Source organism: Mobula birostris, chromosome 9 (genome assembly GCF_030028105.1).
Source record: "Mobula birostris isolate sMobBir1 chromosome 9, sMobBir1.hap1, whole genome shotgun sequence".
Classification (NCBI taxonomy): domain Eukaryota; kingdom Metazoa; phylum Chordata; class Chondrichthyes; order Myliobatiformes; family Myliobatidae; genus Mobula; species Mobula birostris.
In genome coordinates, this window is record NC_092378.1 from 153,924,533 (window position 1) to 153,936,662 (window position 12,130).

The 12,130-nt window shown below is 41.6% G+C and overlaps 1 protein-coding gene across 1 annotated transcript in view; it reads left to right on the plus strand.

The window, feature by feature from the left end:
* The window catches only part of crebbpa (CREB binding protein a), a 158,265-nt gene that overhangs the window by 63,644 nt on the left and 82,491 nt on the right, over window positions 1-12,130 (plus strand). Inside the window, exons 8-11 of the mRNA XM_072269213.1 lie at window positions 2,033-2,167; window positions 3,531-3,648; window positions 9,229-9,424; window positions 10,915-10,977. Of these exons, the coding sequence (XP_072125314.1) occupies window positions 2,033-2,167; window positions 3,531-3,648; window positions 9,229-9,424; window positions 10,915-10,977 (512 nt within the window). The remainder of the gene's footprint in view (window positions 1-2,032; window positions 2,168-3,530; window positions 3,649-9,228; window positions 9,425-10,914; window positions 10,978-12,130) is intronic.

The window sequence follows — 12,130 nt, forward strand, 5'->3', positions numbered from 1 at the left end:
TCATCGGGGCAGGGCCTCTCTCACTTTATCCTTTAAAATTGTTCTGATCGTTGACTGACTGTAGCCTAACGCTTTTCCAATGACTGATGGCATTTCACCTTTTTCCGATCGCTTTATTATTTCCAATTTATTTTCAATCGTGTTTTTGATTATTTTCGTGAACAGAGACACTGCGGATTCAGAGCTCCGCCGCCGGGTCCTAATGCCCACCGCACTGAGACAGGTTAAATAAGGTCCAGGGTTCTGCTAGGTCCTAAGGTCCACCTCATCGAGCCAGGTTGAATAAGGGACTTGAGCATCTACGTTTTTGGTCCTAGAACCAATCCCTCGCAGATAAGGAGGGCCGATTGTACACTACAGTGACACCCAAATGAATTGTATTTTGTCACCCTAAATTAGTGTTAAATTTAACTTGTAATAATGCAAATCATGTTAGTTCCTTTCTATACATAATCCTCACTTTCCTTTGAAGTCTATTTAAAAGCTTGCCTATATTTGTGCAAACTTTCCCATATTAGTCTCAGCAAAACCAAGTGACAAGATGTCACATGATTTTGGAAAGACCACGCTTGGAATATTGTGTAAATTTCTGGTAGCTTCTTTATAGGAAGGATGTGGAAGCTTTAGAGAGGATGCAGTGGACATTTACCAGGATGCTGCCTGGATTAGAGAGCGTGTTTTATGAGGATAGGTTGAGCGAGCTAGGGCTTTTCCATTTGAAGTGAAGGAGAATGAGAGGTGGCTTGATAGAGGTGTACAAGATGATCAGAGAGGCATGGATTGATTTGACAGCCAGAGACTTTTTTCCGGGGTGGGAATGACCGATGCAAGGGGGCATAATTTTAAGGTTGCTGGAGGAAAGTGTAGGTGGGATGTCAGAAGTAAGTGTTTTACACAGAGAATGGTGGGTGCATGGAACACACTGCCAGGAGTGGTGGTAGAGGCAGATACATTTAGGGACACTTAAGGAGCTCTTAGATAGGCACAGGGATAATAGAAAATAGAGGGGCTATGTAGGAGGGAAGAGGTAGATTGATCTTGGAGTAGATGAAATGGTTGGCACAGCCTTGTGGGCCAAAGGGCCCGTACTATTCTGTTTTATTTTCAAAGTAAATTTATTACCAAAGTACATATATGTCACTATATACAGCCCTGAGATTCATTTTCTTGCAGGCACTCACAGTAAATACAAAAAAACAACAAAATAAAACAAGCAAAATAATTAATAAGCAATAAATATTGAGAACATGAGATGAAGAGTCCTTGAAAGTGAGTTCGTGGTTTGTGGGAACAGTTCAGTGATGGGGCAAGTGGAGAGTGAGTGAAGTTATCCCCTCTGATTCAAGAGCCGGTTGAGGGGTAGTAACTGTTACTGAACCTAGAGATGTGGGCCTTGAGAGTCCTGTATGATGTTCCCTCTAAGATGTGAACGTGAGCACAAAAGGTTGTCACCCTGTACCTCATTGGCATGTACAATATATTTCATGATCATACACAATCACATTTCCTTTTCCAGTTTCTGATGTGGAAGGTGTTGACAAGGTGGAGTTTGGTGACGATTTGTCTGCAGGTTTTAGAACTAGCTTATCTATGCTGTTTTTATTGAAGAAATTATTCAGTGTGCACATGTTTTTGTCACTAGGTAAAAAGTTGCACAACACAAGATTATTGTGTACACTGGCCTTAACATATTAGAGGGAAAATGTTAAGGCTAGTATCTCCTTCCTGATGGCAGCAGTGAGAAGAGAGCAAGGCCTGGTGATGATTCCATGTTGTTACCTAAAACAATGTTAGTGCTTTAAAATGAGAGTACAGTACCATTCAGTGTGAATGGTTTCATCTTTTGCATTTAACTGAGCTGATAATCTTTTGGCTGGGCACCGAATTAGTATTTAAAATGTGGATTGTATCATAAAATCTCTAAAGATCTGAGTGGTTTTGTAAGTAATCTTTGAATCTTTGATGCAAGAAGTAATGCTCACCTTAGTACGTCACAATTTTAAGTAATACATTTTCCCTGATTTCCTTTTAGCCAAATGATGAACGATGGCACAAATGTAGGTAACGTTAGCACATTACCAACAGCAGCACCTTCCACTAGTGGCGTCCGAAAACCGTGGCACGAACATGTAACTCAAGATCTGCGCAATCACCTGGTTCATAAACTGTAAGTGTTTATTATGTGATCAAAAAAAAATCAAAACTTTCTCACCTCTAGAAATGGAAATTTGATATTAGATGTACAAATAGCTAACTTTGTACCGGCAGAGACAATTATAAGTTGATTTGGCTGAGAATTATTGAAACTGAATTAGATACATGAAGTGACTTCATCTTGGAAATACCTTACATGAAAGATATAATTAAACTATGTCAGAACAAGGATCACCAGAAGAATTATCTGATTATGAAATTCTTGTTACATCAGTGGATGTATGCAAGTAGTATTTGAGTTTCCTACTTATGAATTTATTGTGGGAATTTTCTTTGGTAGGTCTCCTGTTCAGTGCCTCGAGATGCTTTTGCTATGTTAAAGCATTTCAGTATTTTCCTAGAGAGTTGTTAAACTGTGACCTTCTCTTCTCTTGTGTTGACAAAGAAATGCAGGAGGGTTCTCTGGTATCGAAGTTTATTGTCATTCAACCACACACGTGTATACAATTAGGAAACATCGTTCCTCTGGGGCCAGGGTACAAAACACAGTACAAATGGTCAGACACAGCATGCATTGTTACAATTTAGCACATACAGTCACAATATAACGTTAGCACAAGTCCCAGGGTGGCATGGCCTGAAGGTTAGCGGATTGACATAAAGTCTGAGGTGAATGTTTATGTAAGACGGTATAGTGTTACTGGCATTAAGATGACAAGTGCCCAATGCAGGATGAGAGTGTGTCTGTGAGTTGGGGGGAAGCAGGGGTTCAGACAGAGTGTTAAGAAGCCTAACAGCTTGGGGTTGAAGAAGGCTGATAGTTCTGGTTCTTGTGCCCAATGGCAGGAGGTCAGAACAGCTTGTGGGAAGGAGGGGAAGGGTTTTTGACAGTGGTATTCTATCCAGTACTAATATCTTGAGTACATGATCAAAGTTGTTTGGTGATTATCTCAATACTATTCATTACATTAAAACAGTGACAAAACATTTGCAAAGTATAAATGCAAGCAGGGACTCAGCAGGTCAATCAGCATCTGTGGAGGAATAGAATTGTCAATATTTCGGGTCAAATGACTGCATCAGGATCTTCATGATCACAGATGTTGCCCGACCCACTGAGGTCTTCCGGCAGATAGTTGGTTGCTCCAGATTCCAATATCTGTAGTCCCTTGTGTCTGCATAAATATGACTTCTGTTTCTCAGTTGTTAGGTTGCTGGAAGCTGGGTATTCATCAGTCCTTTTTATTCCTCTTCATAGCTGCTGCCTGACTTGCTGAGTTCCTCCAGCATTTGTGTGTATTATTCTGAATTTCCAGCATCTGCAAAATCTCTTGTCTTTGTGGATATTCATCTGCCTATTTCCTTCTTCCCGGCAGAGTGCAAGCCATATTTCCAACCCCTGACCCAGCAGCACTAAAGGATCGTCGCATGGAAAACCTTGTGGCATACGCTCGGAAAGTGGAAGGAGATATGTATGAATCTGCAAACAGTCGGGTAAGGAGTCTCTTTTGCCACAATTCCCATCAATCCAAGTTGCATTCAGTCATGTTAAATGATACATTTTACAGTGCCTATAAAAAGTGTTCACCCCCCCCCCCCCCACCTTAGAAGTTTTCAAGTTTTATTGTCTTACAACATTGAATCACAGCGGATTTAATCTGGCTTTTTTGACACTGATCAACAGAAAAGAATCTTTCATGTCAGTGAAAACAAATTTCTACAAATTTGTCTAAATTTATTACAATTATTAAACACAAAATAATTGATTGCATAATTAATCACCCCCTTCAAGTCAGTATTTAGTAGTTGTACCTATTACAGCCTTGAGTCTGTTTTTTTGAAAGGTCTCTATCAGCTTTGCACATCTGGATACTGCAATTTTTCCCCATTCTTCTTTACAAAACTGCTCAAGCTCTGTCAGATTGAATGGGGATTGAGAGTGAACAGCCGCTTTCAAGTCCAGCTACAAATTCACAATTGGAATAAGGTCTGGATTCTGACTTTCCCACTCCAGGACATTAACTTTGTTGTTTTTAAGGCATTTCTGTGTAGCTGTGGCTTTATGCTTAGGCTCATTGTCTTGCTGGAAAACAGATCTTCTCTGTAGTTCTTTTGCAGACTGCATCAGGTTTTCCTCCAGAATTTACCCGTATTTTGCTGCATTCATTTTACCCTCTACCATCACAAATCTTCCAGCATATTTATTTTTCCTACATTTACACACTTAGTCCAGCGGTCGTGGAGCATACAGATCTCTTCTTTGTAGAAGTCGGCGTCCTGGACCTCCAGAAGTGGTCCACAGCAGGGGTGATTGATAAGTTCGTGGCCTACGGTAGAAGAAGATGAAGAGAAACTTCAAAGTTTCTGCATTTTCACTCAAAGAGTAGAACTGCACGTGCATGTAACAAGAGTTGTATAACTCATCTCCTTCTACCCAAGGCCACAAACTTATCAATCACCCCTGCTGAGGACCACCTGGAGGTCCAAGACGCTGTCATTTCATGCACGTGCAGTTCAACTCTGAGTGATAATACAGAAAGTTTGAAGTTAATAACTCCTCTCCTTCTACGTTAGGCCACGAACTTATCAATCACCCCTGCTGTGGACCACTTCTACAAAGAAGGGATCCGTATGCTCCACGACTGCTGGACTAAGTGTGTACATGTAGGAGGGGAGTATGTTGAAAAATAAATGCGCTAGGTTTTCTAAAATTGACTCCTTCTACCCTAGGCCACGAACTTATCAATCACCCCTCATAGACTTACGCGAGGATGTTCTGCTCATTTCTACTATCTTAGTGTCTTATATAGCTTGCAGCATTAGCAAAACTATGCAGATTTGTAGTATTCAAGTTGGGCCAAGGGAAACTAAACTATTTAGTCATCAAAAGGCGTGGAGCTGAGATTTCAGAGCACACTGGGATTCCATGTTCCATGGGCCAGGAGTTAATTTGTCACTACTCATTCCTAAGGGGCTTGACGTGGTAGATACAGAATTAACAGGAAAATCTAGAACAGGGTTTTGCAACCTCTTTTATGCCATGAACCCCTACCATTAACTAAGGGGTCCATGGACCTGAGTTTGGGACCCCGTGACCTAGTATGAGGATCACAGTCTCAAAATAATGAGGGAGCCGGGCATAAATACAAGAAAGTGGCAGGTGCCGCGTTTCTGTTGCTTGCAGGGACAGAGACAGAATAGGGCAGAGTTCGTGAATCTTTGGCATCCATTACTCCAGTGCCATTCTCTATCTGACATTGCCAAGTGGGTTCAAGGAAGAGATCAATAGATTTTTGAAAAGTTAGGGAACTGAAAGTTAGGAATCAGTATCAAAAATAAAAGATTAACCATCAGAGTGATCCACTGGTATTCCTCCTATCTTCTATCTGTTCAGTATTCTCCTTTGTATTCCATTACTTAACTTGTGTCACTGTTCTGCCTTCTATCCAATTGAGCCGAAATAGGTTTCCTAATTAACAGCTTCAGTGGTCTTTCTTGATGGATTATGGAGGTATTTATAAGTAATGATGACACATTGAAAGAGATGAAGTTGTCACAGAATCAGAGCGTGATTACAGGGGGGGGGGAGGGGGGGGGGGTCAGGGGGGGGGGGGCCAGGCGGGGGTCATATCTATTTTACTCAGCAACAATCTACCTGCTCACCCCCCCTCCCACTGATCTACAAATTCTTTCTAATATTTCTCCAGTGCCATTTGATTTTCGCCCAGATCCTCCACTTGTCTGTCACTTTACCACCCTGAAATGGCCTCTGCCCTTGGACATTTTTACCATGCCAGTGAAGCACAGTCTAAGCCTCAGGAACAGTACCTCATCTGACAACCAGGGACATAGCAGCCCTTCGTACTCAGCACTGAGTTTCCTTAATTTCACATACTAAACTTATTTGTTGTAATTGTTGATTTCTCGTAGCCCTTATATTTCCCTTTCATGATTTCAGATAATGAATTAGCTTTTCCCCGTTTATACCTCCTTTGGACCAATTTTTTTGTTTTTTGTAAGTTACCCTATTATCACTTTATTTTCTGCTACTTGTGATGTTTAGTATCGCCTGTATTCCATATCCTTATAGATCCTCCCTCTTGTTCCTTCCTCATCTTCCCTCTTTTTTTCTCTGATATTTTATAGCCTTAACTTCTGTCTTATTATAAAATTGATCAAAAATTAACAAAACTAGATGACGGAAAGCTGACATTAAACTTACAGAAGGCCAGGCAACATCTGTAGAAGTCAAAGTTGAGTTTATTGTCAAATGCACCAGTACATGTATGCGCAGGTGCAGTGGAAAACTTACAGCACCAGCATTCATAAGAAGGAAGAGCAAAGGTGGCTTGTCTTTTGCACAATGGTTATTTTGTCCGTCTTTGTGCATAGCTTTTTTATTGATTCTATTGCATTTCTTTGTTCTGCGAATACCTCAAGAAAATGAATCTCAGGGTAGTGTGTGGTGACAAATATGTACTTTGTTAATAAATTTACTTTGACTTGGACACTTTAGAGGTTTCTTTTCGTACTTCATACGAATTAAAAGTAATATTATTAAAAGTGAAAGTTTGGTTCTGCGCAAGGTTTAATCAATGTGGTTTATGAATTGGACTCTAGTTCATGTTATGATGTGTTTCTGGATTCTGGTCACTCCTTTTTGTTGCTATTTTGAACCATTTTTAATCGGGGTGGCCTGCAGGTTAGAAAAACTGATCTGAACTGAAATATGCCTGGACCCTTTAAATTTTGTGTTTTATATTATGTGTTTCTTTTTGTTCGTTTTTTTTGCACTTGGAGGCATAGTTGATGTTTTTCTTTAAACAGGTTCCATGGTGTTTCTTCATTTTGTGGCTGACTGTGGAGAAGGGTTGTATGCTGCATACTTCGAATCTTGAATCACATGGAATTATTGGCATTTTACCACACATCTATATATAAGATTGATTACTGTTCAGATGGAAGCTGTTCACTGGAGCAGTTAATAATGAAAGATCTCCCATATGAACTAGTAATCTTTTCTATTTAGCCATTGCCTAATTCACTGTGCATTGCAATGCTCTCCTTAATTAATTTAGTTGAATGGTGGCTGATGTTGAGAGTTTGGAAGGACTGACCCCATCAGGCCAAGCGTACCAATGTAACAGAGAGCATTATAGCACAGAACAGGCCCTTCAGCCCACTCCAAGATCTCTAACCCTTCCTTCCCACATAGCCCTCCATTTTTCTATCATCTATGTGCCTATTTAAGATTTTCTTAAATAGCCCTAATGTATCTGCCTCTACTACCACCCCTGGCAGGGCATTCCACACAACCACCACTCTGTTAAAAAATAAACTTACCTCTGACATTCTCCCCTTCACTTTCCTCCAGCCTCCTTCAAATTATGCCTCCTTGTATTATCCATTTGCACCTTGAGAAAAAAACACTGACTATCTACTTCATCTGTGCTTCTTAACATCTTGTACACTTCTATCAAGTTGTCTCTAATCCTCTTTCACTCCAAAAAGAAAACCCTAGGAGCATGAGATTTCATTCAGGGCCATTCAGGGCCCCAAACAGTCCTTCCAGGTGAGGCAACACTTCACCTGTGAGTCGACTGGGGTGATATACTGCGTCCGGTGCTCCCGATGTGGCCTTTTATATATTGGCGAGACCCGACGCAGACTGGGAGACCGCTTTGCTGAACATCTACGCTCTGTCCGCCAGAGAAAGCAGGATCTCCCAGTGGCCACACATTTTAATTCCACATCCCATTCCCATTCTGACATGTCTATCCACGGCCTCCTCTACTGTAAAGATGAAGCCACACTCAGGTTGGAGGAACAACACCTTATATTCCGTCTGGGTAGCCTCCAACCTGATGGCATGAACATCGACTTCTCTAACTTCTGCTAAGGCCCCACCTCCCCCTCGTACCCCATCTGTTACTCATTTTTATGCACACATTCTTTCTCTCACTCTCCTTTTTCTCCCTCTGTCCCTCTGAATATACCTATTGCCCATCCTCTGGGTCCCCCCCCCCTTGTCTTTCTTCCCGGACCTCCTGTCCCATGATCCTCTCGTATCCCCTTTTGCCTATCACCTGTCCAGCTCTTGGCTCCATCCCTCCCCCTCCTGTCTTCTCCTATCATTTTGGATCTCCCCCTCCAACTTTCAAATCCCTTACTCGCTCTTCCTTCAGTTAGTCCTGACGAAGGGTCTCGGCCTAAAACGTCGACTGCACCTCTTCCTACAGATGCTGCCTGGCCTGCTGCGTTCACCAGCAACTTTGATGTGTGGAGCATGAGATTTACTTCCTTTTCAAATAATAGAACCAAAAAAAGATATCATCTTTCCCATGTCATTGTTTCCTCGGCTTCCAGTGAGATGGTGGTGAGCTTGGTCGCAGCAGCCTCTCCGGGTTCAATAAAAGGTGCAAATGTTTTTCTTGAGATACCAAGACCCTGATGGACACTGGTACTATGAAAAGCTGCAAGCCCTGTTCACTAGTTCATTGGCGTGACCAATGACATGGGAGCTGTGTGGCCTTGAATGTCACCTGTTACAGTCACCCAAGGGGGGAAGCACCGGAGACGATGATGGGAGCGAACAGAGGCGTGGCGGGTGTGCTGGAATCCATGCTGTGTTGGGGCTGGACCCTTGCAGGCCGGTGTTGTTTTCTGGTGTTCACACCCTGCAAGACAAAACTGGATTGCCTTCGTTGGCAGCTGACCCAGCATGAGATGAGGTTCTTGCAGAAACATGGCTCCAGGGCAACATCCTAGGCATCATCAGCCTTCAGGTCATGCCACTGAAGGGTTTGTGCTCATATTAATTTGTGACTGTGTGTGCCGTCATAAGTGTTTTCTTGCCCCAGAAAACGATGTTTTGTTAAGCTGAATATCTGTGTATGATTTGAATGACAATTAAACTTGAACTTGTTTCAACAAAATGTGAAGTATAACAGTTCACAGCAAGTATTCTTACAAAGATTACTTGGTCTTGTGAAACCTGCATGTTTGTATCCCAAACTGTTTCATGCATTAGCTAGAAACAGCAGACGTTAATTTCTGTCCTTTTGTTTTCATTAGGATGAATACTATCACTTACTAGCAGAGAAGATTTACAAGATTCAGAAAGAGCTAGAGGAAAAAAGACGATCTCGACTTCAGAAGCAGCAGCAAGGAATATTGCCAAACCAGGGTGCCTTGACAGGGCCAGGTGGGCAACCACCCGGTATGTCGCAGTCACCAGGTATGGCTCAGGTCCAGCCTGTCCGGCCACCCAGTAAGTATGTCTCCAGCATGCTGAATTAATGTTAATGTTTCACCAATAAGGAGCCTGCTCATTCACTAAACGAGGCCTTCAAAGCTTGCATACCTGCCTTGGCTTAATGATAGCACTCTTAAAAGATAAAAGATTTAAAGATTAGCTTTTTATCTCATGTACATCGAAACATACAGTTAATGTACGGTTTGCATCAGAGTCAGGTTTAGTATCACTGTTATATATTGTGAAATTTGTTGTTTTGTGGCAGCAGTACATTACAATACATAAAAATAAATCTGTAAGTTACAATAAAATAGATATATATTAAGTAAGTAGTGCAAAAAGAGAGCCAAAAAAAGGTAAAGGAATGTGAGGTAGCGTTCATGGGTTCATTGCTATTCAGATATCTGATGGCAGAGGGGAAGAAGCTGTTCCTGAAAAAATAAGTGTCTCTCTTCAGGCTCCTGTACCTCCTGCTTGCTGGTAGCAATGGGATGAGGGCGTGACCCTTGGAGAGGGCAGTCCTTAATGATTGATGCTCCCTTCTAGAGGCATTGCCTTTCAAAGGTGTTCTCGATGTTGGGGGCTGAGTTTGCAGCTTTCTGCAGCTTTTATCCATCCTGTGCAGTGGGCCGTCCATACCAGACAGTGATGCAGCCAGTTAAAATACTCTCCTTGGTGCATCTATAGAAACTTGCAAGTTTTAGTGATATGTCAAGTCTTCTCAAACTCCTGAAGAAATATAACCGTTGTTGTGCTTTCTTTGTAATTACATCAATATGTTGGGCCCAGGGTAGATCTTCAGAGAACTTGAAACTGCTCACCCTTTCTACTGCTGATCCCTCTGAGGACTGGTGTGTGTTCCCTCAACTTCTCTTTCTGAAGTCCACAATCAATTCCTTGATCTTACTGATGTTGAGTGCAAGGTTGCTGTTGTGACACCACTCAATCTGCTGATTTATTTTGCCCCCTTACATCACTTCATCTCCATCCAAAATTCTGCTAACAATAGATGTCCAAAGATGTCTTGGGGCAGCCTGCAAATGTTGCGATGCTTGCAGAGCCAACAGAGCCTACAACTCACTAACACATACATCTTTGTAATGTGGGAGGAAACCCACGTGTTCACCGGCAGAGAATGTACAAACTCCTTACAGACAGCAGCAGGAATTGAGCCCTGATTGCTGGCACTATAAAACATTATGGTAACTGCTATACAATCATACTGCCTGCAGTCCTTTGCCTCTCAGTCTAAAAATGGTGGTTTCACTTTGCTAATGAGTGCCAATTAGATTGGCAGTTTAGTACTGAACTGAAAGGCTGCTTCTTCATCAGAGGTGTAAAACTGCAAACAGCCTGCCCTCTCAATATTCAAACACACAGCAGAGGAGTTATTCTGAAGACCTGACCTGTAATTATAATGTTATCATTTACATGCAAGCGAAGTAATGTTTTTAGGGAATGTGGCTTTGGATGTGAGGGATTCTGACAAGTTTTTTTTGTTTTAGATGGACCCTTGTCTATGCCAAATGTGCCAAATCAGATCATAAATCGCATGCCAGGATCTCAAGGCAAGTAATTTTTAATTGTATTATCTCTTAAGTAATTAATAGCATATCCAGTCATCTAGTAATGTCAATGAATAGACCACAGTGTTGCATTTCAAGATAATTTGAAAGCTGAAATTGTGTTTCAAAGTGCCTGCGGTACCCGTTTTGCCAGCCTGTATCCATTATTTTGCCATTACTTCTGGAAAAAGGTTATGTGTTTCATTGATGATTGGTTTTCAGTGATCTACCTTGGAGAGTGCACTTTAAGGAAAGATTTGGAAGCGGACAGCAGAGAAAGCAGGGGTATGATGTTTCACATTCTGAGTTGAAAAATTTCTGAGCTGAATCTCTGACGGGTACAAAATTTAAGTAGCCACTGAAAAATCATTAGTTGTATATTATTAAAGTCATTAAATTATAAGTAGGGCAAGGTTGAATAGGTTGGGACCTTATTCCCTGGACCGTAGGAGAATGAGGGGAAATTTGATAGAGGTGTACAAAATTATGAAGGATATAGCTAGTTTAAATGCAAGCAGACTTTTTCCACTGAGGTTGGGTGAGACTGGAACTAGATGACATGGGTTAAGAATTAATGGTGAAAAGTTTAAGGGTAACTTATGGGGGGGATCTTCTTCACTCAGAGGTTGAGAGAGTGGAACAAGCTGCCAACAGAAGTGGTGGATTGGGGTTTGGTTTCACTATTAAGCGAAACTTGGATAGGTACATGGGCCATGAGGGTTATGAAGGGCTGTGGTCTAGGTGCAGGTTGATGGGAGTAGGCAGTTTGATAGTTTGGCTTGGACTAGATGGGCTGAAGGGCCTGCTTCTGTGCTGTGCTGCTTAATAGTCATAAAGTCACTATATGACTAGTATGATTAAGCTGCTGCCAATTCCGGAGAAGATATGGAACATTAAATGTAATTTTCTTTTACATTGCATTTTAAGATTTTGCAGATCTTAAGAAGTTAGAGAGCCTGTTGTAAGCTGGTACTTGGTTAGTATTCATTGGCCTGAACTTCTCAAAGATCAATCCTTTATTGTACTCCCCTCCCCCCCCCACACTTTTCGTAGCTGTGTGTTTGTGATTAATTGTGGTGGGGGAGGGATGATTTAAATGGAGGATGAGAATTTTAAATTTGGGGTGTAAGAGGCAACATAAAGTCCAAAGCTGAAA